The sequence below is a fragment of the Camelus dromedarius genome, chromosome 15 (genome assembly GCF_036321535.1).
Source record: "Camelus dromedarius isolate mCamDro1 chromosome 15, mCamDro1.pat, whole genome shotgun sequence".
NCBI classification, from domain to species: Eukaryota; Metazoa; Chordata; class Mammalia; order Artiodactyla; family Camelidae; genus Camelus; species Camelus dromedarius.
In genome coordinates, this window is record NC_087450.1 from 9,175,293 (window position 1) to 9,201,971 (window position 26,679).

The 26,679-nt window shown below is 54.5% G+C and overlaps 5 protein-coding genes across 11 annotated transcripts; 3 read left to right on the forward strand and 2 right to left on the reverse strand.

The window, feature by feature from the left end:
* Positions 1 to 81: 81 nt before the first annotated feature.
* Positions 82 to 3,464, reverse strand: HTRA2 (HtrA serine peptidase 2). 2 transcript variants are annotated; one of them, XM_010999777.3, is made up of 8 exons: positions 2,731 to 3,464; positions 2,421 to 2,625; positions 2,137 to 2,331; positions 1,883 to 1,915; positions 1,541 to 1,646; positions 1,331 to 1,400; positions 550 to 645; positions 82 to 444 (listed from the first exon to the last, which is right to left on the reverse strand). In XM_010999777.3, exons 1-8 carry the CDS (start codon positions 3,240 to 3,242, stop codon positions 279 to 281), a joined length of 1,383 nt encoding a protein of 460 aa, XP_010998079.2. In that variant the 5' UTR covers positions 3,243 to 3,464; the 3' UTR covers positions 82 to 278. The 2 variants fall into 2 exon arrangements, with proteins under 2 accessions (XP_010998079.2, XP_010998080.2); XM_010999778.3 differs by lacking the exon at positions 550 to 645 and having other exon boundaries at positions 2,731 to 3,293.
* Positions 3,465 to 3,483: 19 nt separating this feature from the next.
* AUP1 (AUP1 lipid droplet regulating VLDL assembly factor) lies at positions 3,484 to 6,561 on the forward strand. Of its 4 annotated transcripts, XM_010999780.2 has the most exons (12): positions 3,484 to 3,670; positions 3,751 to 3,888; positions 3,968 to 4,118; positions 4,314 to 4,498; positions 4,744 to 4,816; positions 4,910 to 4,983; positions 5,210 to 5,276; positions 5,373 to 5,475; positions 5,610 to 5,729; positions 5,856 to 5,971; positions 6,156 to 6,274; positions 6,384 to 6,561. In XM_010999780.2, the coding sequence occupies exons 1-12, from the start codon at positions 3,621 to 3,623 to the stop codon at positions 6,418 to 6,420; spliced, it is 1,233 nt and encodes a 410-aa protein (XP_010998082.1). In that variant the 5' UTR covers positions 3,484 to 3,620; the 3' UTR covers positions 6,421 to 6,561. The 4 variants fall into 4 exon arrangements, with proteins under 4 accessions (XP_010998082.1, XP_010998085.1, XP_010998083.1 ...); XM_010999783.3 differs by having other exon boundaries at positions 3,515 to 3,670; positions 3,968 to 4,498; XM_010999781.3 differs by lacking the exon at positions 6,384 to 6,561 and having other exon boundaries at positions 3,515 to 3,670; positions 6,097 to 6,233.
* A 146-nt stretch (positions 6,562 to 6,707) lies between these two features.
* Positions 6,708 to 13,297, forward strand: DQX1 (DEAQ-box RNA dependent ATPase 1). Its single transcript, XM_010999785.3, has 11 exons — positions 6,708 to 7,669; positions 7,911 to 8,104; positions 8,497 to 8,881; positions 9,203 to 9,436; positions 9,681 to 9,780; positions 9,886 to 10,044; positions 10,129 to 10,320; positions 11,630 to 11,749; positions 11,923 to 12,113; positions 12,419 to 12,609; positions 12,838 to 13,297. The coding sequence occupies exons 1-11, from the start codon at positions 7,433 to 7,435 to the stop codon at positions 12,992 to 12,994; spliced, it is 2,160 nt and encodes a 719-aa protein (XP_010998087.1). The 5' UTR covers positions 6,708 to 7,432; the 3' UTR covers positions 12,995 to 13,297.
* Positions 13,298 to 14,957: 1,660 nt separating this feature from the next.
* TLX2 (T cell leukemia homeobox 2) lies at positions 14,958 to 16,381 on the reverse strand. The gene is made up of 3 exons (XM_031467356.2): positions 15,982 to 16,381; positions 15,297 to 15,534; positions 14,958 to 15,174 (listed from the first exon to the last, which is right to left on the reverse strand). Exons 1-3 carry the CDS (start codon positions 16,379 to 16,381, stop codon positions 14,958 to 14,960), a joined length of 855 nt encoding a protein of 284 aa, XP_031323216.2.
* A 5,483-nt stretch (positions 16,382 to 21,864) lies between these two features.
* PCGF1 (polycomb group ring finger 1) lies at positions 21,865 to 24,885 on the forward strand. Of its 3 annotated transcripts, none has more exons than XM_064494356.1 (9): positions 21,865 to 22,398; positions 22,835 to 22,940; positions 23,111 to 23,263; positions 23,428 to 23,499; positions 23,625 to 23,730; positions 23,912 to 23,945; positions 24,046 to 24,132; positions 24,274 to 24,354; positions 24,669 to 24,885. In XM_064494356.1, exons 1-9 carry the CDS (start codon positions 22,306 to 22,308, stop codon positions 24,783 to 24,785), a joined length of 849 nt encoding a protein of 282 aa, XP_064350426.1. In that variant the 5' UTR covers positions 21,865 to 22,305; the 3' UTR covers positions 24,786 to 24,885. The 3 variants fall into 3 exon arrangements, with proteins under 3 accessions (XP_064350426.1, XP_010998088.1, XP_010998089.1); XM_010999787.3 differs by lacking the exon at positions 24,669 to 24,885 and adding an exon at positions 24,458 to 24,593 and having other exon boundaries at positions 22,143 to 22,398; XM_010999786.3 differs by lacking the exon at positions 24,669 to 24,885 and having other exon boundaries at positions 22,139 to 22,398; positions 24,274 to 24,593.
* The last annotated feature ends 1,794 nt before the right edge of the window (positions 24,886 to 26,679 follow it).

Consider the following 26,679-nt stretch of genomic DNA (forward strand, 5'->3'; position numbering starts at 1 on the left):
AGGAGATACAGCTTTACCTCTAACCTTTTTGTGGGGGGACAGAGCAGTGTGCTACCCTCCCCCTCGTTTTTGAGTATAACATGTTGCTAGGTATAATTTTATTTTGTATAAAAAGTGTTTTTGTGATTCGTTAGAGCTCAGGCATTGGTGCTGGTGGTTGGAGGGACCTGCCTCCAACTGGTTCATTTAATCCTCTGTCCAGGTGCCCTCAGAGCCTAAGCCAGGAAAGCCAGGTGGAAATCAGAGCAGAAAGAAGCCTCCTACTCTTGCTGATCCATTCATTCTGTGACTTCAGGGGTCACATACAAGGTCAATGTTTCCGGTCCCCGCCGGATCCGCACTGCCAGCTGGGACTGGGTTCGAACAGCTTCATAAATATCCTCAGCATTTTGTACCAGCTGCTCCCCAATGGCCACGATTACATCACCCGGCCGTAGACCACCCCTATGGCAAAAGATAGACAGAGTTAAAGGAGGCAACAGACAGCTCAGTTCAAGGGCACATGCACACCTCACTGGTCTCCACCTCCCAGGGCAGTCTCTCCCTCACCGGTGTGCAGGGGAGTCCAGGATGACTTTATGGATGAGCACACCATGCTGAACATCAGGAAAGCTTGGTTCTCGAAGCTGTAGTTCAGCAAGGATGCTGAAAGGACACAGGTCACCCTCTTAACACACCAAGGCACTCTCCCCATTTTGGGTTCACCTCAAATCTCTCATCAACACAGACAACTGTATGAACAGGGCATGCAGTAAGAACTCCTGATACATACCAATTCACTTTCTGCTTTCTAGCAATTAGGAAGTGGGACATGAATAGAAAGGGTGAGTAATGCCAAATGACACACAGTGTTAGATCAATAGCACTAATGTCATTCTAGAATCCTAAGGGAAGCTTTATGGAGGAAATATAACTTAAGCTGAACCTCGAAGGATGGGTCTGATATTTAACTATATAAAGTAAGAACAACATAAATAAAAATATGATACTAGGAAATGAGAATATACAGAATGTACTCATGTAAGGAAGCCAGGTCTGGGGGGTTGAGCTGAATATGATGGCCCCTAAACACCAGGTTAATGGACTGAAGTTTTACTCAAAGCAATAATGGGGTGAAAAATCTGGTGGGAGATGTACAAAATGGAGGCGGGTGGGTGGGGGGTGAGAAAATCAAGAATGACGAGAGGGGACAGCTCTTCCGATGGCACCAAGCATAAAGCAACTCATCTGAGATTCAGACAGAATTGAGAACAAAGCTCAACAGAAGTGCCAGTTGCCCACCACTGATTACCCTGACGGTCCTACATGTCACTACCCCTAAAGCTCGTACCTGGGAGTTAGGGTCAGCATCATCACCCCAATGTAGCGGCGCTGGGACCCGCTGATTCCAGAGCAGGAATCTGTAATGGAGGGACAAATGAGCCCAACTCAGCTACATCCTTCCCCTCCTTCTCCTCCCGGCAGACCCCTCTCCAGCAAGGTCCAATGAATGCCCCTCCCACAACTTAAAGGAACCCCTATCCCTCCAAACCAGGCTTACTCTTCTTTTCCCCACGATGCAGAAACTCTCGAAGGCGATCAGAAGGGATGGCAAAGGAGATTCCAGCTGTGACCTTCATGGTATTCACCCCAATCACCTCCCCATCCTGCAGGGACAGAGCCCACTATTCTCCAGCCCAAACAAACAGTAGGAGATAGGGGTACCTGAGCAAGAGTAGTAGGAAGTGTTGGGGAGCTGGGGAGACCCGGTGGGATTCTGAGAAATAGCCAACAAGAAACTGCTCAGAAATTTGACCAACCTAATTGTTGAATTAGGGAAAACCCATCCCTTCCAACACTGACCTGGGGCAGCGATTCTTGGAAAGAAGGATGTCCCACTCACCAGGTTAACCAGGGGACCTCCAGAGTTTCCAAACTGCAAAACAAGGAGAAAATATGGAAAAGACCCAGGGACTCTACTCCTGGGGCCATAACCAGGATGTAGGCACTTTCTCCAAATTCTCTCCTTTCCCAGCCCATGATCAAGTGGTCACATTTTTGCAGCCCATCCACTACCTATCATAGTTGGTGCCTGCACCACACAGCCTCTACCCGCTCCCCCACCTAGTCTGTCATTTCTCTCATATCAGGACTCACATCGATAGCTGCATCGGTCTGGATGTATTCCACATTGGTTTGGGGGAGGCCCAGGTCTCTGGCGGGACGCTGAGCAGAGCTGACAATGCCGGATGTGATCGTGTTCTGCAGTGCAAAGGGGCTTCCCATGGCAACAACAAACTCCCCTTGCCGGACATCGGCTGAGCGTCCCAGGGGCAACGTGGGGAGAGGCTCCTAAGGGAGAATGGGTACAAGAGACCTGTCATCTGGAGACGTGAGCAAATTCACAACCCCAACCAGACATGGCCTGCCCCGACCCCCACCTTGGTCTGAATCCTCAGCGTGGCGATGTCTGCCACGGGATCCACAGCTGTGACCACAGCCTCATACGTGTCACCGCTAGGCAGCCTCACACGGACTCGGCGCCGATCAGCCACCACATGGGCGTTGGTAACGATGAGCCCGTCAGCAGCTACCACGAATCCTGAGCCATTCGAGATAGGTACTTCGCGGCCCGAGAAAGGGTGCCTGGGATGAGGGAGAAAGCAAGGATATGAGGAGGCTCGGACCCCTCCTTCTCGCCCGCCCTCCTAGCCCGTGGCTTCGGTGCCTCGGGGTGTACCCCACTGTTACCGGCCCAAGATCTCGATATAAACCACGGCAGGGGCCGTCTTCTCCACCACGTCCGCGATGAAGTTGTACTGGCGCCGGGGAGAGGTGGGTGGCGACCCAAGGACCGAGGCGAGGACGGCCGGGGGACCCCGCCCCCCACCCCACAACAACAATAGCACTGCCCCCCCAGCGCCCAGCGCCACCGCCAGCCACACACGCGGACGGGTTCCAGAGGTCCCTGAGTCTTCCCGGGCCCGGGGATCTGGGGTCCCCGCAATCAGCCGTGCTCGGGGATCCAAAGTCTCCGACTTCAGACATGTCCGTGGTTCAGGGACCCTCAGAGACAGCCGGGCCCGGGACTGGGGACTGGGGGTCCCATAAGTCACTCCAGCCTGAGGGTCAGGAGCTCCTGACGTCAACAGGGCCCGGAAGTCAGGACTCAACAGTGATCCCTTACCCCAGCGAACCCCCCGCCAAGCCCGCCATCCCCAGAGGCTCCAGCCTGCACCCCGCCCCGCCCTCAGTGCAGCCATCAGCTCCGCCTTGGCTGCCTCCTCGCCCGCCCTACACAGAGGAGGCGCTCTGGACGCGAGCGGGAGGACTGCGGGACGCAGGGCACGCCGGTACCTGAAGTCTCCAGAAGTGCACGCCGGGACCCAGGATTCCGGGAGGCCGACTCCGCCCCCGCCCTGCGAATGCCGGGAATTGTGGTCCCCGCGGGACGCGAGTTCTGAGGTGGCCCAAGGGCCCGCAAGGCATGCTGGGACCGCTAGCCCTTCCGGGGCGCAGCAGGGTTTCGGCTCCCGGCACCCTGGGCGGATGCCCAGAGACTCCGCCTTCCCAGGAGGCCCTGCGACGGGGAGCGAAGATGGCGGCGGAGGCTGCAGCCCGACAGCCCTAAAGCAGCAGTTATGGAGCCTCCCCCGGTGCCGGGGCCGGAGCGGCTCTTTGATTCGCACCGGTAAGAGCCCCGGCGGGAAGAGACCAGTTCCCGCGTCCGCTTGGCCTTCTGCGCGCGATCACCCCGCCTCTCGCCCGCAGGCTCCCGGGTGACGGCTTCCTACTCTTCGCGCTGCTGCTCTACGCTCCAGTAGGGTTCTGCCTTCTCGTCCTGCGCCTCTTTCTTGGGATCCACGTCTTCCTGGTCAGCTGCGCGCTACCGGACAGCGTTCTTCGCAGGTTCCGACCCGGGCGCTAGAGGAGGGTCAGGGCTGGACCCGGCCCGAGGCCGCGCAGTCACCGCTGCCTGCATCCCTAGGTTCGTGGTGCGGACCATGTGTGCAGTGCTGGGACTCGTGGCCCGGCAGGAGGACTCTGGACTCCGGGATCACCGCGTCAGGGTCCTCATTTCCAACCACGTGACACCTTTCGACCACAACATAGTCAATCTGCTCACCAGCTGTAGCACCGTGAGTTGGGGACGAAGTCGAGAGCGCCGCGGGGTGGTTCCCGGGGCACAGCTCAAGGCTCCCTTCTCCACGTCCAGGTTTCCTCTGGGGACTCAAGATACCGACCCTTACCCCAGACCCCGCCTTTCTACAACATATGTCAATTTTTCTCCCTTCACAACATTCTTTTCTTCTTTCTCTCCTCCCCCATCCCAGCCTCTACTCAATAGTCCGCCCAGCTTCGTGTGCTGGTCTCGGGGCTTCATGGAGATGGATGGGCGGGAGGAGTTGGTGGAGTCACTCAAGAGATTCTGTGCTTCCACGAGGCTTCCCCCTACCCCTCTGCTGCTGTTCCCCGAAGAAGAGGCCACCAATGGCCGGGAGGGGCTCCTGCGCTTCAGGTGGGTGAGCACAGGTATCTGTCTCCAAACTGGGTAGGTGGTCAGGCTTGGGGGCCCTTGGGTTTTCACAGCCTTTTTCCACCCTGCTCCTTCCATTCCTAGCTCATGACCTTTTTAGTTCTTTTCCTTGAATCCCTATATTCCCCACTTTTCTACGGTCCAGTTTGACAGTGTTCTGTTTAAAGTCAGGTATGAGCTGCTGACTAGGCTGGCTGAAATCCCATACTCTCTCTTCCCCTTTCTAGTTCCTGGCCATTTTCTATCCAGGATGTGGTACAGCCTCTTACCCTGCGAGTCCAGAGACCCCTAGTCTCTGTGGTGAGTGTGTGCTGGACAGAGAATCTCTGGGCTTGGAGGGGACATTTCCCAGTCCTGGCCCTGACTTAGACCTCACTCATGCCCTCCCTTCAGACGGTGTCAGATGCCTCCTGGGTCTCAGAACTGCTGTGGTCACTTTTCGTCCCTTTCACGATGTATCAAGTAAGGTATTAACTGTCCTCACTTTTTGGTGGCTGGGAGAAACTCACCTCAAGGTCAAGGAAGTAGCTGTCTCTGCCCTGTCCATTTGCAGATCTTTTAATGTCAAGTTCCCACCACAGAGGCAATATGAAGTATTTAGTATCTCCCCACTGTCACCACAACTGTTCCAAGAAAAGACGTATCAGAGTGGAGAGAGGGTACCCCCAACATGGTCCTGGATTGTTTTTGCAGGTGGCTCCGTCCTGTTCATCGCCAGCTGGGGGAGGGGAATGAGGAGTTTGCCCTCCGTGTACAACAGGTGACAGGGGACCCATGCAGGATGGAGGCGGGGGTCTTCCCTCAGGGGGAAGGAGACGAAGGCTTGAGAACCTTCCAATCTTCCAATTCTCCCTAGTTGGTGGCCAAAGAATTGGGCCAGACAGGGACACGACTCACTCCAGCAGACAAAGCAGAGCACATGAAGCGACAGAGACACCCCAGGTTGCGTCCCCAGTCAGGTGTGTAGTCCCTGTACACAAAGCTTCAGAGCCATTTTTTCAGCCTGTCGTGGTTTCCTCCCTGTTCCTGTACTAGACAGCCTCTTCTTCCACCTAGTTCTCCACTCACCATATTTCGGATTTCTTTTTTGCAGCCCAGTCTTCTTTCCCTCCCTCCCCCGGCCCTTCTCCTGATGTGCAGCTGGCAGCTCTGGCTCAGAGAGTCAAGGAGGTTTTACCCCACGTGCCACTGGGCGTCATCCAGAGAGACCTGGGTATGGGGAAGGGTGGCCTCACGCAAGGAGACAGGCACAGGGAAGAAAAGTGGGTGGTGAAGGGAGAAGGTGAACAAAGAAACAGACTCTCCTCTCCTCTCCTCTCCTCTCTTCCCTTCTCCCCAGCCAGGACTGGCTGTGTAGACTTGACCATCACTAATTTGCTTGAGGGGGCCGTAGCTTTCATGCCTGAAGACGTCACTGAGGAGACCCAGTCCCTTCCCACAGCCTCCACCCCCAAGGTGAGACCCCAGAAATGGTCAGGTCCAAGACTTGGGGTGGGATGGGGCAGTCTGCACGTTCTCTGTCCCTGACATCTCTTTTTTTGATCCTGAGACCCTAGCATAGTGCCTCTCTTGCAAAGTAGGCATTCGATGGGTGTTTAATGATGACTTCGCAAGCCCTCTGACATTGTGATCACCTCAGTTCCCCAGCTCTGGCCCAGCGACCCCTCAGCCCACAGCCCTAACATTTGCCAAGTCCTCCTGGGCCCGGCAGGAGAGTCTACAAGAGCGCAAGCAGGCGCTGTATGAGTACGCGAGAAGGTGAGGGGTTTGGAGAATGATGGGTAGAAAGGGACAGGTTGGAGAAGGGAGCTCTTCGTGGAGATAATACAGCAAAGCCCGTTCAATGTCTTCTCCTTATGTCCTACAGGAGATTCACAGAGAGGCAGGCCCAGGAGGCTGACTGAGTACAGGATGGCACCCAGAGCCGCAGGACGGAGACTGGGGGCAGCCCTCACCCAACTCACAACAGGCCGGATGGGTGGGTGGTAAAAAGGGAGGCATGGGGCTCCCCCCAATATCACATTAAATTCAGGGTTTTCACTCAAGGTCTCTGCTGCCTCTCTGGGTCTCAAAAGCCCCCTAGCAGTTTCCTTTTCCCCTGGTTGTGGGGCTCAGGGATCAGGGCCTCCTTGTGGATTTGTGGGATTGGTCAGAATGGAACTGTCTGCAGTCACCTCCTCATGCCAAGAGATGAGCAATATGGAAGGTGTAACTGAACTGAAGACCCAGCAGCAACTGGATCCTAGCTAGGGTGTTCAGCCAAGGTATGTGAAGAAACAGCTGCAAAACTACAAGTCCCAGGATGCCTTTCGGTAATGAGTACAGTCCACAGAGTTCACACGTGTTGGGTGTGGTGGCTGGAGCCTATAACCCGGAGCAAATGGCCCCACCCCCAAACCAGTCTATAGAGTTTGTGTTTGAGCCAAGCCCCAGGGTGGAACCGGAATTTACCTTTGTACTTGACACTGGTCAGGGTTAGTGGCGACTGGCTCAGTGGGTCTGGAACTGGCTGCCATCCTGACAACATCTCAGAGCTGCAAGCAGGTTTGAATCCAGGATTCTTGTGGCCCTGCCCCTGGATTCCTGCCCCCGCTCCTCCTCTTAATCTTTATTCTTTTCCCCTGGAAACCTTCCCACAGGTTACCAGGTCTCATACAAATTCTGCTGCCCCTGAGGGCCCCTGTGTCAGTCACAGGATTTTTACTACCTGACTACAGGGTAATAGTCCGCTTTTGATAGTCCCTTACTTGGAGACTCAACTACTGTTTCCCGGCAGACAAGAAATACTGGGAAGAAGGGACCCCAGGGCATTATCACCTGAGGGTACAGGTTAGGGATTGGGAAGATGGTGTCAGTCACCAAATATGAAGCCTTGATGGCGGCCCTGCCTTCTATAGGTCCTGCTGGATAGCCACCATGGCCTCTCAGCTTCTCGGGCTGGAAGAAGAGTCTGGCCCAAACCCTGGGGAGTCTGAACTGGCTGTGAACCCCTTTGACGGGCTCCCCTTCTCTTCCCGCTACTACGAGCTGCTTGAGCAGCGCAGAGCTTTGCCTATCTGGGCTGCTCGCTTTATCTTCTTGGAGCAGTTGGAGAGTAGCCCCAGTGGAGTGGTGCTGGTGTCTGGAGAGCCTGGCTCTGGCAAGAGCACCCAGGTGGGGAGAGATTCTGGGAGTGAACAAAGGGAGGGGCTGGGGAACTGGCTCTTCCCTGGACGAGTTGGGGGGGGGGAGGGGTGCTCCGTGAAGTAATAGGAAATGTGGGCAAAGGGAGATTGGTTAGGCTGGCCCCAGGGTAGCTGGTGAAGGACCAGGAGACTCCCCAAATAGAGATTAAATTGGCTGCAGCTTCCCCTATGTCTCACTGACTGGTTTTCCTTCCTTACCCCTACCCCAGATCCCACAGTGGTGTGCAGAGTTTGCACTGGCCAGGGGGTTCCGGAAGGGCTGGGTAACTGTGACTCAGCCCTACCCTCTGGCAGCCCTGAGCTTGGCCCTGAGAGTTGCTGATGAGATGGACTTGACCCTGGGTCATGAGGTTGGATACAGCATCCCCCAGGAGGACTGCTCTGGGCCTGACACCCTGCTCAGGTGTGGTCTCCTGCAGGCCTGACCCAAATCTAACTCCCCTCACTGGGTAGAAATAAGCCCAGTCTTCTGACATCTCACCATACCCTCCCTCAGCCCAGCTCACTCTTTAAATTAGGAATACTGAAACTGCCGAATTAAGCCCTTTAACCCCAGCTGGGGACATTCAGACATTCAGCCTCCCCACCCCCATCACAAAAAGTCTCACTCTCCTAACTGCAGTACAGCTTGTGGACAGTGTCATCAGTGGGGTTGTGGGTCCATGGGCTCAGAAGTCAGTCACAGGGTCTTTTACTGAACTTCACTATTAAAATCTAAGCCCTGGGGAGAATTCTGGACTTCTGGGGCTGGGCAGTGTCCACACGGACTCCTCTGCCCACTGCCAATGTCAACAGGTTCTGCTGGGACAGGCTGCTCCTGCAGGAGTTGGCCTCCACCCGGGGCACTGGAGTCTGGGGCGTGCTGGTGCTGGATGAGGCTCAGGAGCGGTCAGTGGCCTCAGATCTGCTCCAGGGGCTTCTGCGAGATGCCAGGCTTGGAAACCTTCCAGGGGACCCCAGACTGGTTGTAGTTACTGACCCAGCCCTTGAACCTAAGCTCCAAGCTTTCTGGGGCAACCCTCCCATTGTGCACGTGCCCAGAGAGCCTGGCAGGTGTCCCACTCCCGTCTACAGGGACACTGTCCCTACTGACCGAGTGGAAGCTGCCTGCCAAGCTGTGCTTGAATTGTGTCGGAAGGAGGCTCCGGGAGATGTGCTAGTGTACCTGCCCAGTGAGGAGGTAAAAAATGGGATGCAAAAGGAGGTATTCCGGGGGGAATTGGAGCGATGCTTGGTAGGGACATTGGAGTTGTGGTATTTACTCTCCTTAGGGGTCCTGAGGAAAAACTCCAGGTTTTCATGGTAAAGAGGTCTACCAATCTGTTTTTGATTCCATACAATACAGAGGTTTGTGGTTCAACGAACTCCTGAAATTATAGCACCCCGACTTTATGAGTATGTGCATTTTTTCAGAGTGAAGGGCCATAGCTTTCGTCAGGTTTTCAAAGGGGTCTGTGACCCCAAAAGGTGAGAACTGCTAATGCCCCACCCGTCTCCCCAGGAAATTTCCCTGTGCTGTGAGTCATTGTCCAGGGAGGTGGGGCCCTTGGTTCCCCAAGGGCCCCCACTACGGGTGCTGCCCCTTCACCCAGGCCGTGGACAAGCTGTGCAGGCGGTGTACCAGGACACAGACTTGGGTGCCCGGAAGGTGGTAGTCACTCACTGGCTGGCTGACTTCTCCTTCTCCCTCCCTTCCATCCGACATGTCATTGACTCAGGACTGGAGCTTCGAAGTGTGAGTGAAAGAGAAATGAAGGGATATGGGGGCTAAAGACAGAAATAGCCCACTCTCGGTGGGGAGGGTATAGCTCAAATGGTAGAGTGCATTCTTAGCATGCAGAAGGTCTTAGGTTTGATCCCCAGCAAATCGATCCATTTTAAAAAATAATAAATAAATCTAATCACCCCACCACTACCCCTCCAAAAAAAGAAATAGCCCACTCTCATCTGTCTTGGCCTTGGTTGTGGGGCGGTGGCAGGTTTACAATCCTCAGATCCGAGCAGAATCTCAAGTGTTGAGACCAATCAGCAAGTGTCAGGCAGAGGCAAGACGACTGCGGGCAGGAGGGGTCCCACCAGGTAAGAGCCTTTGCCCTCAGTGAGATCCAACATGACAAGAGTCTCCAGCACGTGAGCCCTGAGGAATCTACAGTGGTCTTCTTCCCCAGGTCTTTCTCCCCTCAGGATCCTGTCTCTGCCTGTATCCTAAGTCCTTCCTAGAACTAGAGGCTCCCCCACTGCCCCAACCCAGGGTGTGTGAGGAGAATCTGAGCCCCCTGGTCTTACTACTCAAGAGGAGACAGATTGCAGAGCCAGGGGAGTGTCACTTCCTGGACCGGCCTGGTGAGCAGTCCTCCTGCCCAAGTCCTACTGTCCGACCACCAGGCTCTGAGAACCCCTTCCCTGTAAGCCTTGTGCCATCCCCAGCTCCAGAGGCGCTGATGCAGGCCTTGGAAGACTTAGACTATCTGGCAGCACTGGATGATGATGGGGACCTGTCAGACCTGGGAGTCATCCTGTCAGAGTTCCCTCTGGCCCCTGAGCTTGCCAAAGCCCTGCTGGCCTCGTGTGAATTCGACTGTGTGGACGAGATGCTCACCCTGGCTGCCATGCTCACTGGTAAAATCACTTCTCTCTCTGACTCTTATGGCCACTTCAGCCCTTCCGTTTGGTGTTCTTGTGCCCCTGAAGCTCGCCCATTCCCCCATGCTCCAGTTCCGAGCTGTACCCTGTGTAAAGAACGAGGCTTTATCATTTAGCCCTCTCCTGTCTCTCTGTTGGGTCTTGTCCCTTAACATGCTTAAATATCTTCTACTTGTTATTACTAAAACTTTACAGCCCTCTTCCTCAACCCTGTACTCAGCTGTACAGAATACTCTCTATCCTGTTCAATCCAGGGTATTCCTGGCCCACTGCATTCCAGCGTCAGGCCCACCACAACCCTGATGCAGCCTTCTGCTCGCCAGTGACCTCCTAGAGACCTAATCCAGTGAATGCTTGTGAGCCCTTATTCGTGACTTTCTTTTGACACTTGAGAATGCCCACCGCTCTCATCTTGAAACTGCCCCCTCGCTTAGCTTCTGTGACCTGCCCCTCGTGGTTTACATCCTACCTCTCTGGCCGATCCCTCATATCTTGCTTGAGCTGCTCTTCCTCTGCTTTGTCCTCTGCTCGTTCACTGTAAGTTGGACTTCAGGATTCTATCCTTGCCCCTTTCATCTTCTCACTCCCCGAACTCTAAGCAAGTTCGTTCACACCCACGGTCTGAACTGGCACACCACCATCCTCCTGAATCTTAGACTTACCCACCTGACTCCTGAGGGATGTTTCCTCGGAATGGTCCACAGGGCTTCAATGCTCCCCATCACGGCTCAGGTGGATTCCCTTTGTGGCCTAACTAGTCATGTGAACTTTTTCCAAACACGTGGACTCTCTTACTTAAAAAACTCTTCTTTACCAGCTATTCTTTACCTTTCAAGCAGAATGTAAACTCATTTGTACATCACATCCGGTCTCTCTTAACCTGGCCCATACCTACCTCTCCGGCTTTACCTCCTGCCACCCTACCACACCCACTGTTCCCCCCACTCATAATCCTAGGTGCTTGCAGTTCTCAAAATATGCCATCCCCATAGTCTAAAATACTCCTCCCGCCCCTTTTCCACTGCACTGATTTCTACTCAAAGTTCAAATATTGGCCCACACACCTACTGAGTTTATCAAGTTTGCTTATTTGGTGGTCTCTCCCACCAGACTCTGTGCTTCTTGAGAGCAGAGACTTTTACACTGATTCATCTTCAATGCCTAATAAAGGGCATAGTGTCTAGAAGTCGTTTGAATAAAGTTCCCAAAGTGACAGTCCTATCTTTTCAGTATACCGCTATCCTTTCTCATTCTCCAAAACAAACTTCCTCTCTTCTGCCTCCAGCTGCCCCTGGGTTTACTCGTCCTCCCGTCTGCGCAGAAGAAGCTGCCCTGCGTCGGGCCTTAGAACACGTGGATGGTGATCACAGCTCTCTGATCCAGGTGTATGAAGCCTTTATACAGAGTGAGTGGCCCACTCAGCATCCTCTTACAGAATCCCAGATTTGCCAGAGGGATGCGGTGTGCAACCAGCTGACAGATCTCTGTTCTGAAGAAGAGAAGTCCCTTCAGCCAAGGGTTGGGTTCTCTTGGGGGATTCAAGGACTTTAGGTGCAGATGGTCCCTTTCCTCTCCTAGGTGGAGCAGACAAGGCTTGGTGCCAGGCTCGGGGTCTAAATTGGGCAGCATTGTGCCAAGCCCGTAAACTTCGGGGAGAACTCCTAGAACTCATGCAACGGATTGAACTTCCCTTATCCCAGCCAGCCTTTGGCTCTGAGCAGAATCGCAGAGACCTCCAGAAAGCACTGGTGTCGGGATGCTTCCTTAAGGTTAGGGGAAGGAGTTGGGGTGAGGGTCATACAAGGAGCAGAAGGTAGAGGGAGCAAAGATTGGTATGTGTCACGTCTGAAATTGGGGTCCAGGTGACCATTCAAAGGATTCTTTAGAACCAGGAGAAACTTCTCCTTTGAGGAATGCGTGGCTGTGGAAATGCCATACTGTATGGTCGTAAGGTAGGGCTATGACAGTCTGCTAATTCTCATCACCCTTGCTAATTCTTTCTCAACCCCCTTTTCTTTCTTCTACTGACCCTTCACTCTCACTTATTCCTTCAATATCTTTGCCTTTCTATGAGGTGGCCCGAGACACAGATGGGACTGGAAATTACCTGCTCCTGACCCATAAGCATGTGGCCCAGCTCTCCCCAAACTGCTGCTACAGAAGCCGCAGGGCTCCTGCCAGACCGCCACCATGGGTGCTTTACCATAATTTCTCCATTTCCAAAGACAACTGCCTCTCCATTGTTTCTGAGATTCAACCACAAATGTGAGTTCCCTGACACCACACCCCAAACAACACTGCCCATTCCTCTTCCTGGGGTCAAAATTACAGCTGGGGAGTTAGAGAGCCTTACAAAGAGAAAGGGATCTTACTGTTTGTAGTAACATATGATTTGAGGAGACAGGGTTTGTAGAAGGGGCAGTGAGAAATTTAACAACCTGCATTATAAGAGAAGATACAGAAAAATCATCTAATGATGACTCTCTCTGTCAGGCTGGTGGAATTGGCCCCTCCATACTTCCTGAGTAACTTGCCCCCTAGTGAGAGCAGAGACCTCCTGAACCAGCTGAGGGAAGAAATGGCAGATTCTTCAACAGGGCATGAATCTTCCTCCACCCAAGAACTTGGAGATGCCTGTGTCCTGCAGTGACCTGTCTACGGAGTGAAGCTGAGTTCATCTCATCACACTAGATCCTCCCTTAGGCTAGTACCTAGGCAGCCAGTCAGATTTAAAAGCCCAGAGTTAAGGGTCAGATGTAAATACTGGAACCTGAGTCCCAAGAAATGGTAGGCCAGGAGTAGAGAGAATTGGGTAAGCCACAGTCTGTACAGGGTCCTTAGCCTTCTTCTATTTATTTGAGAGGAACTGATATGCCTCCATATCCCCAACTTATGCCAAACCCATCCTATGCTCCCTTTTGGTCTATAAAAGTTCTTTTTCTATGGTGCCCAACTTGAGTTTGGTTTTGCAGCAGCATTTATAATATCTATGAGTTAGAGATGACACAGTACAAAAGACTTAGGGTCAACTGCAACAGTGATGTCCTCTTGCCTGGTTCCCATCTCTGGTCAAGCCTTTGTGCTATGACTGACCTAGCTGTCATTAACATGGAACATGAGTAGTTTGACTACAGTTGGCCTCTGACCCTGCCTAAAGCTCACTCCCCTCTATCATACTGCTCTTGCCTCCAGGGGAAGCAGACAAAATCTTCCCTCTTGTCTTCATACAACTTCAGTCCTTCTCCTTCCTAAACCTCAGGGCTATGGCAACTATACCCAACCTCTCAACTTTCCAACAACAGGCTTCCTGGCAGCGCCTGGCCCACCGACCAGCTCAAGTTTTTCTAACAACTCCAGGGACATCATGCTTTTCTCTTTCCAGCTGGGTTATTCCTTTCCCTTTTCTTCCCTTGGACTAGTAACTTTGATATCCTCAATCATCTTGCATGTTGTAAATGTGTTTATAGAAATTGGTGGAAAGAAACATTTAATCCTTAGAACTCTGCTTTTTTTTCTCAGAATTTCCTCCCTTAGACATTCTGTCTGTTCTCATCATTCCATCTAACTATGCCTCTATGTGGATGTCGGCATTTTTCCAGAATTTACTCTCTAGGTCTAACATTTAGTTTTGCCTGCAGAGTTCATCTTGATCCTATCTTCCCAATTTCCCCTTCATCATACACAACATCTTTGATTTCTTGATCCTTTACATTTCCAACCTTGTAATTATCTTTGATTATTTTTAGGCCTGTCACTTCCTAATTACTTGCCGAATTCGGCTCACCCTAACACCACTGGGCCCATTAACTTTGTCCATTGCTTTCCGCCCCGCCTTCCCTCTGTCTCCGAGGGACACCAGAGCCAGATTAGTGTTCCTAGATTTTCTCTTCATTGGGTGTGTAAGTATCCGTCTTGCCTGCCACCCAGGCGCACTGTTAGGCCCAAGTGGGACGACATAGTCAGCAGGTTAAACACACATGGACAACATGAGGCTCAAAGTCCAGAAGTAATCCTTAGCGATTATTTAACAGTTGATGGATGAGATGCCCAGCGTGGATAACCCTCTGGTTTCTGTCAGTCAGTCATACTGTCGGTCTCCAGCACCTCCTCCATTACTCTGCTGTCATTGGCGTCTTCCTTCCTTCACGATCTGGTGCAGACCCAGCCCGTGAGGGCTGCAGCCGCCCCATCCCAGCGGTGCGTGTAACCTGCTCCAGCCCTCCGAACTCCAGCTCCGACCCACCCACAGAAGGAGCCGGAGTCCCTCTAGAGAGCAGCCATTGGCCAGCCTACCCCACCTCCCCGCACCTCATTGGCTGCCGTACTGCAGGTCCCGCCCCCTCAGCGGGTTCCAGCAGCCGGGCCAACAGTCGAAGTGAAAAATGGCGGGAAAGGCCGCGTTTCTGCGCTCCAGGTAACGGCTCAATGCTGGCCTGGGAGCCCGCGGTGGCCGAGGAGCCCTCGACGATAGCCTCAAGGCCAGCTCCTCCTCACACGCTCCACTGCTGCGGGACCGCCACGTGGGCGGCCGTGCGCTCCAAGGCCCTGGGCCCGGCGCTCCACGCCGCGCCTCGGTCCGGAAAAGAGCGCTCGGCCGGTCAGGCAGGCGTCGCTCACACCACCGAGGCGAGCCCGGACACGGAAGCCACCTTGTTGTCCTCGGCCCAGGGCTGCAGGTTCTGCAGCGCGAAGAGCGACGAGTTGTGCAGGCAGAGCGGGTCCGGGGGCAGCGGCGGCCGCAGCGGTCGCGGTAGCGCGTCCTGCTGCAGGTGCAGAAGCAGCCGGCCCGCGCGGTGCCGCTCCGCCTCGCGCTCCTCGGCCGTCTGGCGCCTGGGCGGGCGGAGACGCGGGGTCAGCGAGGCCGGCCCTCGCCCGCCCCGCGCCGCGCCGCGCCTCGCCTCGCCTCACCGCCACTTGGCCCGGCCCGGTCCCTCGCCCACCCCGCGCCTCACCGCCACTTGGTGCGCCGGTTCTGGAACCACGTCTTGACCTGCGCGTCAGTCATGCGCAGGGCCTTGGCCAGCGCCGCCCTCTCGGCCGAGGCCAGGTACTTCTGGCGCAGGAAGCGCCGCTCCAGCTCCAGCACCTGCGAGCGGGAGAAGGACGTGCGCGGCTTCTTCCGCTTTGGGGGCGTCCGGTTTTGGTAGGGGTGACCTATACGGCGCGTCCCGGAGAAGGGCGAAAGCGCGGCTACAGGGAGGAAGAAAGAGCAAGGCAGGGTTTTCGGGGCGGCCCGAGGTGTCACTGAGACGAGAGCATGGCTGCGCAGGCCGCAGAGTTCCCGCACCGCGTCCCTACCCCTGCCCCAAGCTCGGCCCCCCTAATCAGTAGAGGCTTCCAGACGAGAAAGGGCCTCGGAAACGCCCCCCACCTTGGGTGAGGGAGAGACGTCCCGGTAACTTCACCCTGCCCTCCCGGCGGTGTGGACAGCGGACTGCAGAGGAGGGCGCGGGTGTCGACGGCAGCTACCTCCCCAGCGCCTCTCAGCAGTGGGACCAAGAGATACAAGTTGAGGGAAGATCCCCTGGGATGAGGAGCGGAGGGTATGAAAGGGGACCTTGAGTTGGAGCAGAAGGATCAAAGATGAGGAAACCAGGTCAGTGTGGGCAGGATGCTGGAGGGATCGGGCAACCTTACCCGTGAGCCGGTCCTTGGCATAGCGGCGGCCGCTGTCCATCCAAGGGAAGGTGAGTCCCGCTAGGCCCCCGGCGCCGCCCAAGCCCGAGGGTCCAGGAACCGCAGGCGCGCCTCCCGCGGGCGGCTGCACTGGCAGCGGGCGGTGCGCTGGGACGCGGATCACGCCTCCCGGGCCCACACCAGAGCTGCCTGGTAGCGGAGCCAGCGAGCCCGCGGGGCCGTAGCTTGAGGCTCCGTGAAATCCACCCGAGAACGCCGCACTCTCCCCATGGCCCTGGCCGGCGCGACCCAGGCCTAGGCCGCTCCCGGGGGGTTCCGGGCAGCTCAGGATCTGATCGATGCCGAAGCTGATTGGCTCGTGGTGCGGGAGGTTGTGCGATGCCAGCACCGCCGGCTCCATGGGTCCAGGTCAAGGAGGACCGCAAGAGGTTTGGCGGTTGGGGACTGCGCCCAAACAGCTCTGGAGCCCAGCAGCGGAGCTCTCCGAGCGGTGGCCTCAGGGGCCCGCGGGGCTGGCCGCGGAGAGGCGCCGGGGCCCCCAGGACATCTTCATCCCTGTGTGCTGGGAGTTACCGCGCCCGTGCCGGCCTCTGCCGGGCGTCGGCTCAGGAACTCGCATCCCGGGGGAGCGCGACTGACCGGGGCCCCAGGAGCGCCCTTCCTAGCTTTGAAGTGCAGGTGGACGCTGGGCTGCCGGGGCCTCTGCCCGAGTCCGAGGTGGAGAGGGTTAGCCGGCTCCGGCTGGGGCTGTGACTGACAGATCAGCCTTGGGTGGGCAGTCGGGGCTGGGGGTAGGGCAGGGGCGGGGCCGGTCCCGTTAAAGGGGAAGAGACGCCTGTTTGCGCCCAGCGCTGGGAAGACTGGCCCGCGGGAACGGTGGGAGTGTTGGGGGGGGGGGTGGCGATGGTGTTTTGAACCAGGCTATGCACGGGAGGGGCCCGAGCTTGGGCCATTGAGCGCTGAGTCAGCCGAGATGCGCAAGGCAACTCCATCCTCGCTGGCCTCTGTCTTTGGGCTTCCTCGGCCTCACCGACTTCTGCAGGTGCCTCGTCCCACAGCCCCCACTCTTCGCCTCCCGATGGGTCCTGCCTGACGACTCTCAGATTCGTTGTGGCCCCCGCCTAAACGCTCTTGGAGACTAAATCTCGTTGTGACTTTCTGGCTGCGATGGAAAGAGGCTAGGGAACGGCACCGGCGAGTTGGAGGCCCGGGAAGAGGACAAGTGTGGGAAGGCGGTGGCAGGGCGTCTGGTGGGCTAGGGCGGGGAACAACTACTCTGAGCCAGTGACCATGGTGCACATCCTGGCCTCTCCCGTAGCGCCCCTAGCTCCTTACGGGAGCGTCAGTAATGGGTGCCCAGTGTTTCTTAGAATTTTGATTTTCTGAAATCGGTGTAAAAAGGACCAGTGGCTGAACCTGGGTCAACTCATGTCGGTGAGGACTTGGGGCTGGCGTTCAGCCCCCGAATGGGGACGACCAACGCAAGACTCTGCCCCTGTGCCTAGGAAGTCTATTCTCACACACTCTGGCCCCTCCAAAGACAGGAGGATGAAATCGCCACAGGCGACATGTGGGACCTCACCTAAGTCTTCAGAGGATCCCAACCGCCTCATTTGGCATAGATGCTTCACCCCACCCAAGCCCAGGAAACCGTGCCTGGAGCGTGTCAGAGAAAGGAGGTGGGGAAAGACGAAGCCGCTCGGTGACCTTGTGACCTCTGGCTGCGGACCCAGGAGCTAAGAGTGTGTGAACTCTGCATCCTTCCCCGGAATGGGACCCCGGGCCGGCCGGGCCCCTGCGCCTTAGACCCGCCCCTGCCGCCACCCGGCCCGGTGCAGGCCGCCATAATCGGGTTAGCTGGGTCGGAATTACATTACCTTCCCCGGCCCGCCCCGGCCCTGGGATGGGGGGTTGGGGGGGCTGGCGCCTCCGAGCCGGTGAGACTGGGCGCCTGGAGGGGGATGTTCCTACCATCCCTTGAAGGGTGGGCACCGAGGAGCAGCTTGGCCTGCGTCGGACACGTGGTAGCCAAAGGACCCCCGCCCTTGTGCCAGCCCTAGCCCCTCGACCCCAACCCACTCTGGTGCCGTGGTCCAGGCTGCCCGATACCCTTGTGAGCCGAAATGCCTTCTGAGGCTAGTGGATAGGTCTCCCTGGGAGCACGGATCTTCCGGTTCATTCTCCAGGATTTCCCAGGAAAAACTCTGCCCCTCCTTTCTCCCCAGCAGATGGGCTGGCAGCCTGGCGCCTAGGGCAGTGTAAGGGGTCTTTTCTCTCCAGGGAACCAGGAATGATATTTGGGCATCTGGGCAGGAAGAAAGAGAAGAGAAAGAAGGCAGTGGGGTTTCTCCCCACACAAAGCCAGCAGTCCCTCAGTGTTCTCAGAAGCTTCAGTTTGAAGGGGGTGAATGATGGGGGAGGGAGGGGTGAACATTAATAATATGTGACATCCTCCTCCAACCTTGTCCACCTCCATCATCCAGTTTCTCCAGCCCTTCCCCTTCCTACCAACAGCCACCTTCTAAAAGGGGTGGGGGGGGGGTCCTACCACTTTAGCAGCTGTTTTTGGTGAAGAAGATGACTCCTCCCCTAAGCCTTTACAGAACTCCAAGCACCTTTTCTTGGCAGCAGTGGAGGGGCTGAGGCTACTAGGGAGCATGAGTCCTCTGCCGCTCAGGTAAACACTTCGGAGGTATCATGGGCTAGATTCCCCCAGATGAGACCAGAGAGCCTAGGGAGACAGTGAAGTAAATAAAGTATCCGAAGAGGGGCTGGCCTGCATGTTAGGAGTTTGCCATTGCCTTTTCCCACTCTAGCGGTGGGCCTCTGGTTAGACAGATTGGAGGCACTCATGTGTCTCTAATCAAGCTGAATATATCCTTCTCAAATGAATCAGTGACTGAATCAATGAAGGTGAAAAAGGCAGCATCGTGCAGACCTGTATGTCTGCTTACTGTACATCCTACCTTTTGAGGTCAGCACAGATGGCACTGCCACACAGAGATTGCCCAAATGATTGATTCCTGGAGGAGAATGGTCACAAACCCAGTAATATACATCTTCTGAGGAATATATATATATATACAGTGCTCCACTTCAAGGCCAAAGACATCCAGTTCTGTCAACCACAGTCCTAGGAATTTCTCTGCTTGCCTCTTGCCGATTTCCTGATTCTCTGAAAAGGATGGTTCCCACTAGTTTATGTTGAAGATGGAGGCTCTGGGGTCAGCACCTCCACCTCCCATACACACTGCCTTGGATCCATCTCACCACATCCTTCCTACATGCACATGGCCACTCAACTCATCAAGTTTTCATGCCTTCAAACCGCAGCTTCACAAGGAGAGGCCATGTTCCCAGCCTGTGCTCCCGCGTCTTCTCTTCCTTTCTGCTCCTGATCTGGTGTCTTTCCCTCGAGATGGTCCCAATTCTTGTATCATCATTTCTCTCATCAACTTAGTCCTTCCTACCCACAACTGTTTTAGGTCTCTATTATCTGAACGAAGTCTTTGCCTAACTCTTCAAGAGAAATTATGTTTTTCTTTTTCCCTTTTACTGCCCATACCCACGGCCTCCCTTTCCTCATTATTTATTCTTTTCACCCACTGCAAGCTGGCTTCACTATGTGGACCCTTTCTCAGAGAGCTCCAGTGTCCGGTGTCTATTATCCGGAACTTCTCTGAAACAGTTTTTGGTGTTGCTGACCATCAACTATTTCTTAAAATGTCCCTTCTTTTAGCTTCTGTAATATTGGTCTTATTCTACATCTTTAGACATTTACAGTCAATACTTATGTTTTCCCTCCACTGACTTTTCTTCTTCCACTGAAGACTGTGAACATTCTTCAGAGCTCAGACTTCAGCTTTACCCATCTCTACATCAGTTCAGGTTTCACCCACTCCAATAGTTCCATCTATTACATTTACCAAGAAAACTCTCAGACCTCTGTCCCTGGTTCTGACATTTGCTGTACTCCACCCCACCATTCTAGTTTTCAGGTCAGCTCCATCTGCTTTTGCTGTAGCCACCTTAAGTGCAAAAGGCTGGAGGACATGCTTCCCCTCAAGCTCCTTATTCACTTCCTCTTATTATTCTTTCCTTTGAAATGTTTCATCTATATCCCTTCCTTTCCATTTCCACAGATAAAAAGGCTAATGTAGGCCATCATCACCACCATCACCTACATGCATGTATTCATCCAGAAAATTTTGATTGAACACCTACTATGTGCCTGACACTGGAGATACAGCTGTAAATACAACAACAACAATCACTGCCATTGAGCAGTTTACATTCTAGTGGGGAAGGCAGGTGAAAAACAAGAAAATATATAAAACATGCTTAATAATAAAAATGCTAATAAAAAAATAAAGCAAGGAAGGGGAAGAAGAAGTGTAAGAGTGGGGAATTATGATTTATCTAGACTGATCACAGAAGGCCTCATGCAGTAAAAACCAAAAGGAAGAAAGTGACCATTTGGATATCTGAGCATTTCAAGTTGGAGACACAGTGGGAATATATCCTAGTGTATCTGTGGGACAAACAGTGAGGGATCCAGTGTGGCTGGAGAGACGCAGTGACTGCAAGAGACCATGAAAGGCCTTGACCGCTGTAAGGAGTTGGGTTTTTATTCTAATTGAAAAGGGAAGCTATTGCAAGGTTTTAAACAGAAGAGTAAGGCAACTTATTTTCAAATTTTATTTTAAACAGCTTCCTTAAGGTAAAATACATACAATAATCTATATATATTTAAAGTGTACAGTTTGATAAGTTGACATGTTTACACCCATGAAGTCATCAACATAATCAAGATAATAAATATCCATCAACTCAAAAGCTTTCCTTGTATCCTTTTTTGTATGTTTTTACCAGAATCACTCTGAACTGCTACGTTGAGTATAAGCTAAAGAGGGGTAAAGAAAGGAGGCAAGATGCCACTGTAATTATCCAGAAGAGAGGTGATGGCATCTCGGACCAGGGAGATAAGCAGTGGCTGTAGTGAGAAGTAGCTGATTAAAAACTCACTAAACTCATAACTTCCTGCTGCTTATCCACTCTAATTCACTCTGAAGACAAATGAACAAATATGTTTCTTTCATAGGATAACTCCCTCCCTACAAAAACGTATTTTAGTTACCTAGTGCCCTCAGGCTATAGTCCCAATTCCATAAGGCCCTGCTGCTTCGATCCCTACTCTCAAATCTACATCTTGGCCTCCTTATATTCCCGCTCCTTTCATTCCCCTCCACTTTGCCTTTCTTTTCTATTCCCACCACACTTCTCACCCCTACCCGCACCCCTAGTCTCTAAATTTTACCCACACAAATCCCACTTCCTCCTGAAAGTCTTTCAGGGTCTCTACTGGGATCTCTCCTTTCTTGAGTCTCCAATTGCACTTGATGTTAATACTTCATAGTAATCTTATCTTTTTTTTTTTTTTTTTGACTCATAGTAATCTTATCCTTGTTTTGTTTTGTCTCGTTTTCTAATCTCTGTTTTGCCCAGGGACATCGATGTACCAGCTCTAGGGCCCCGACGTCCTCCCCAAGTACAAGACTGGGCCTATGCTACTGCAGAAGCTCTCTGCCTCAGCGTGTCTGTGTGCGGTAGTGTCCTAGCCGTCCTCCCCTCCTCCTTGGGCATCTGCTCTGCATTAGTCTGTCCCAGGCCTCCGCAGGCGCCGGTGATTGAATCATCATCATTAACCAGGGCCTGCCCCCCCTGCCCCAATTCTCGGCGGCAGCGGGGAAGAAGGGGCGGGGGTAAGATCACTACCAAGTCCCTGGAGGTCCCTCCCTCCCCGCCACCCTCTCCGAGATTTCGCATAGCCCCAAGAAACTCCCGCTGTGGAGCCGGGAGAAGGCCCGCCATCGGTATGAAGCTCCGTAACGCGGACGCGTCAGCCGAGGAGGGCTGCACTAGAAGTAGAAGGCCCGGAGGGGCTTCTTTAGCGGGGATGTCGTCACAGGAGATCGACGACCGTGAGCGGTGGCGGGCGAAGACCGCCGGGCCTGTCGGGGTAGAAGGTGGGGGTCTTTTGCAGGCTCCAAAAGTTAGTCCCGAGGTCGTGTAGGGTCTATTATGATGATTACTACAACAGGTCAATGAGATAGGACCCCTTCCTACGCGCCCCCTACTCCCTAATTACAGATTGAGGAGGGGGAGGGGCCAGTGAGGCTCAGGTGAGCGCACGGGGAGAAAGGGACGTGGGCGGGGCATTACAGAGGGTCAGCGAATCCGAAAAGACTTAAGCCTTCGTTGCGAAGCGACAAGTCCCGCCCCGCAGGCGGCACCGGAAGTGGCAGGCCAGGATCAGCCTTTAAGATGGCGTCTCCTCAGGGGGGCCAGATTGCGATCGCGATGAGGCTTCGGAACCAGCTCCAGTCAGTGTACAAGATGGACCCGCTACGAAACGAGGTGCAGGGGCGGCAGGGTTATCACTGTGGTCGGCTAGCGGTGCGAACTGGGGCCGGCTAGAGGACGGGCGGTGGCTGGCCGAGCGCCCAGTGCGCCTGCGCAGAGGCAGGGTGCCCAATGCGCCTGCGCGATTGCGGTTGGGTTGCCAAACTCCGGGCTAGGACGCCTGCGCATTGTGCTGCCTACGTCTTGTAGTCTCCCCTGGGAAAGGAAAGTCGGGAGAGTCCACGTAAACCGAACCCCAGCTGTGCACGGAGCCCTCTGCCGGGCAGAAGGGGAGTGCCAGCCCTCGGGAGCTAATTCTCAGCTAACCGCGCAGGGTGCGGGGCTTGGCCTTGGGATACAATGAGAGGTGACTTCTAAGTTGTGAAGGCACACGGGTTGGGGTTGGGGTTGGGTTTGGGGGAGTGATCGTTGACCGAGGTTGTGTTTGCAGGAGGAGGTCCGAGTAAAGATAAAAGACTTAAATGAGCACATCGTCTGCTGCTTGTGCGCAGGCTACTTCGTGGACGCCACCACCATCACAGAGTGTCTTCATACGTGTGAGTGCTCTGGACTCTGGCTGGTTCTTCCAGGCCCTACTCCCCGCCAAACTGGCTGCCAAACCGGCTGCCAAACCTCTAGGCTGCTTCCCCAACCACCCAGGCACCCCGACTCAGCCCATGAACTCGATTTCCAGAGGGCCTGAGAATCTACTTTTCTCTTCGTGCAGTCTGCAAGAGCTGTATTGTGAAGTACCTCCAAACCAGCAAGTACTGCCCCATGTGCAACATCAAGATCCACGAGACACAGCCACTGCTCAACCTCAAGCTGGACCGGGTCATGCAGGACATCGTGTACAAGCTAGTGCCTGGTTTGCAAGACAGTGAGTGACCAGCCTGACTTTGAGGGGTCTCTAGAGGGCTGATGCGGGGTGGCAGGTTATGGTGACAAGGGCTTTGGTGGGAATCATGCAGGTAAAGAGGCTGACAGCTAAAAGGACAAAGAGTGCAGGAGGGCCTCTACTTCCCACACTCCACTCCCTTCTAGGTGAAGAGAAACGGATCCGAGAATTCTACCAGTCCCGAGGCTTGGACCGAGTCACCCAACCCAGCGGGGAAGGTATGTCCCTTGGTGGCAGGAGGGTAAGGTAAAGCCCCAGAGCATTCCTCCTGCCCAGTTTTGCTCCCTGGGGAAGAAGGAGTATGGAACATGTGCCACCCTCCTCACTACTCCGTCTTTCTCAGAGCCAGCCCTGAGCAACCTCGGCCTCCCCTTCAGCAGCTTCGACCACTCCAAAGCCCACTACTATCGCTATGATGAGCAGCTGAGCCTATGTCTGGAGCGGCTGAGGTGAGGGGCAGGTCATGGACCATCTGAAGTGACAGTGACAATGACCCAGAGCCAGAGAGGGGCACAGGGTGGGACCGAGCAGTGAAGGAGTGTCTATTTCCCTTGAAGAGAGTATATCTTGGCTCTGGGTGGGGGGCAGGGGAAAGATAGGGCTCCCTAACCTGTGTCTGTTTCCCCTCAGTTCTGGCAAAGACAAGAGTAAAAGCATCCTGCAGGTGAGAGGGGCTGAAGGGAGGGGCTCTCTAAGGAGACTTACCTCCCCATGGCCCTTCCCTCACACACCTTGTCCTCTTCCTTTCCCTTCTGACCCCCCAGAACAAATATGTCCGATGTTCTGTTAGAGCTGAGGTTCGCCATCTCCGGAGGGTCTTATGTCACCGCTTGATGCTGAATCCCCAGCATGTGAGTATTCCCACAGCAGGGTTTTCTGGGGCAGGGGAGAAGGGACTAAAAAAGGAGGAACACAGTCTGGGGTAGACCAGGGTAGTTCTTGACCTACACAGGAGGAGAGTTCCTAAAACTGTGCCCCCATCTCCCGCCTAGGTGCAGCTCCTTTTTGACAATGAAGTTCTCCCTGATCACATGACCATGAAGCAGATATGGCTCTCCCGCTGGTTCGGCAAGGTGAGCCAGTGCCAAGGCAGTCCCCAGGGCAGGGGTGGGCTGAGGCGGCCTTTTGGGTAGGAACGTTCCTGCTAACTACCTCCTCCCCTTGTTCTCTCCTTAGCCATCCCCTTTGCTTTTACAATACAGTGTAAAAGAGAAGAGGAGGTAGGGGCCAAGCCCCCACCCCACCCCTCCCCCTTCCCTCCCAGATATTTATGTGAAATTAACCTCGGCTTTATTTTTTGAAATAAAAACTTTTAAAAAGCATCTCTCTTTTCCCTTTTTGTTCTGCCACACGCATGCTTTGTCCTGTGACCTGCTTCCCTCTTGAGAAATCCTCTGGAGTTTCATCAAGAAGGAGGGCCTCTCTTTGTCGGTGGTCCCTCAGTGAATTGCCAAAGGAGAGTGGTAGAGGACCCTACGTATGTAAAACTCAGAAGGTGAGCTAAGTTAAACCAGGTCATGCAAATCAGCTTCTTTTTGGTGAAGGGAAGGGGAGCACTCACTGTCCTTGAATGTTGCCACATATGATGCAGGCCTGAGTGGAGGTATCCTAATTCAAGAGTGGGGCTAGGGTTGGACAGTGGCCACTGCAGGGCTGAGGAAGTGATATTTTAAAGAAAATACAAAGAATTGCACTATGTGGGGAGGAGTCCTTGAAAAACTGGGACGCAAGACCACACCAGGGATAGTCACAGTTGGAAACCTGGCAATCCATACAAGATTTGGTGGGTCTTCAGAAACCTGGGCTGGGCGAAGCCAGGGAGTTGAGGAGGAGAGGAAGCTGGTGCTCAGGAGAGGCAGCTTTAAGGAACAAGAGGGAAGCAGCAAGTTTTCCTTGTCTGTATGAGCCAGACAGTAACAGGAGAGGCTGGAGGCCAATGCAAGGCATTCCTGAAGGAACCTAATGGGCTGCTGTGGAATCTGAGACAAACAGGATGGCGCAGGTGGCATAAATGTGGCCAGAACCTGATTTTAAAGCCTAAATCTCACACTGCCCGAAGTCTGACCCCATTAATTCAAGGGGGTCGTTGGAAATAGCTGGTGAGGGCTGAAGGCACCTGAATTTCCCCAGATGGAGATTGAAGATCAGAGATTATGTGGCAGAGAACTCGGGACGGGAATAGTAAAGGCAGCCTGAACTGGCTGAGAGAGACAGTGACTTGGGAGGTAAACACCTGGGCTGTCTCCCAGAGCACAGTACGCCTGGGATGATGCTCGTAGGCCAAGAGAATGGCACCTGTGGATAGACTGCAGACAGCAAGGAAGAGCCCTTGGTGTGCACTGGGCAGGCAGTGGGGACTGGGATGGGGACACTGCAGAGCCACTGGCCCAGGCCCGATTCCTTCCTGACACCACTCCAAGATTCCTAAAGCTTCCCATGTCTCCGGCCTCATGCCTGGAATGTCTCCCCTGCCATACTGAGCTGTCCTTGGAAGGCCTAAGTGTCACCTCCTCCAGGATGCCCTCCCTTAGTTAGAATCAGGGCTTCTTCCACTGTCTGCGGCCTGCCTCCCCACCAGCATACATCTTGAGGTTTGGGATGAATTCTGTCTATCTCAGGATTTCCTGCTCTCTTCTCCTCTGGGGACTCCCAAGACCACTGCGCTCTGGTTGTTCTCAAGACATTTGTGTGTAAAAGGGTATTTCCAAGGAGTGACTCCAGAGGAAGAAATGCGGGCTGGAGGGGGATGGGATGAAGGTAAGGCGAATAGAAATGCCCCTGGGTATTTAACAGGGGCCCCAGGAACTTGGGCGTAGTCAGATGGGGTTTGGCGGCAGATTGGCGCCTAGCACGTCCAGTCAGAAGATAAGGCTGCCCGAGGCCCGCCTGAGGACCAAGCCTGGGGATGAGGCCTGGCTTGTGGCCAAGAAGCAGCGGAAGGCGATCTGGGATGAAGCGGCTGTCCGCCTCGCCACCAGCTCAGCAGAGCCTTCTTTTTGTCTGTCAGCGGCCAGCGGTGGGGTCGCAGCTGCCGGGCGTCTCCCGAGGTGGCTGATGCAGGCCGGCTGCAGGCACCGTGCTGCTCTCCCTCCATCCATGGGCTCATTACTCTCCTGCCTGGCTTGTCCCACGCAGACCTTGTCCCTCGGGGTCACCTGGGTCTTGATCTGCGCCAGGGCGGGCGAATCAAGCCCAAGATTCTCCTGTGCGCGGCATTCAAAGCGAAGCCGCCCCGGTGCGCGGCCCTCCCTTTCCTGGGCGCCCAGGACCGAGGCTTCAGGGTGGAGGCATTAGTCCTCACCTGCAGGGCCAAGCCTGCCTGGCCCCTGCCCTTCCTCACCTAGCCGTTTCCGCGGTCCACACTTACCTGGGGAAGGGGGCACCGAGATTTGCTCCTG

Excerpts from the sequence above, each read along its gene's own strand:
- HTRA2 (XM_010999777.3), bottom strand. The coding sequence starts at position 3,242 with ATGGCTGCACTGAGGGCGGGGCGGGGTGCAGGCTGGAGCCTCTGGGGA. Across the intron at positions 2,626-2,730 it reads TATATCGAGATCTTGGGCCG|GCACCCTTTCTCGGGCCGCG; the intron begins GTAACAGTGGGG and ends CCCTCATCCCAG. Across the intron at positions 1,916-2,136 it reads AGACCGATGCAGCTATCGAT|TTTGGAAACTCTGGAGGTCC; the intron begins GTGAGTCCTGAT and ends CTTGTTTTGCAG.
- PCGF1 (XM_064494356.1), top strand. The coding sequence starts at position 22,306 with ATGGCGTCTCCTCAGGGGGGCCAGATTGCGATCGCGATGAGGCTTCGG. Across the intron at positions 23,264-23,427 it reads AGTGCCTGGTTTGCAAGACA|GTGAAGAGAAACGGATCCGA; the intron begins GTGAGTGACCAG and ends ACTCCCTTCTAG. Across the intron at positions 23,731-23,911 it reads CTATGTCTGGAGCGGCTGAG|TTCTGGCAAAGACAAGAGTA; the intron begins GTGAGGGGCAGG and ends GTTTCCCCTCAG.
- DQX1 (XM_010999785.3), top strand. The coding sequence starts at position 7,433 with ATGGCCTCTCAGCTTCTCGGGCTGGAAGAAGAGTCTGGCCCAAACCCT. Across the intron at positions 10,045-10,128 it reads TCACTTCCTGGACCGGCCTG|CTCCAGAGGCGCTGATGCAG; the intron begins GTGAGCAGTCCT and ends TGCCATCCCCAG. Across the intron at positions 11,750-11,922 it reads GTATGAAGCCTTTATACAGA|GTGGAGCAGACAAGGCTTGG; the intron begins GTGAGTGGCCCA and ends TTCCTCTCCTAG.
- TLX2 (XM_031467356.2), bottom strand. The coding sequence starts at position 16,381 with ATGGAGCCGGCGGTGCTGGCATCGCACAACCTCCCGCACCACGAGCCA. Across the intron at positions 15,535-15,981 it reads TGCCAAGGACCGGCTCACGG|CCGCGCTTTCGCCCTTCTCC; the intron begins GTAAGGTTGCCC and ends TCCTCCCTGTAG. Across the intron at positions 15,175-15,296 it reads AACCGGCGCACCAAGTGGCG|GCGCCAGACGGCCGAGGAGC; the intron begins GTGAGGCGCGGG and ends CCGCCCGCCCAG.
- AUP1 (XM_010999783.3), top strand. The coding sequence starts at position 3,621 with ATGGAGCCTCCCCCGGTGCCGGGGCCGGAGCGGCTCTTTGATTCGCAC. Across the intron at positions 5,730-5,855 it reads CGTCATCCAGAGAGACCTGG|CCAGGACTGGCTGTGTAGAC; the intron begins GTATGGGGAAGG and ends CCTTCTCCCCAG. Across the intron at positions 6,275-6,383 it reads CTGTATGAGTACGCGAGAAG|GAGATTCACAGAGAGGCAGG; the intron begins GTGAGGGGTTTG and ends TATGTCCTACAG.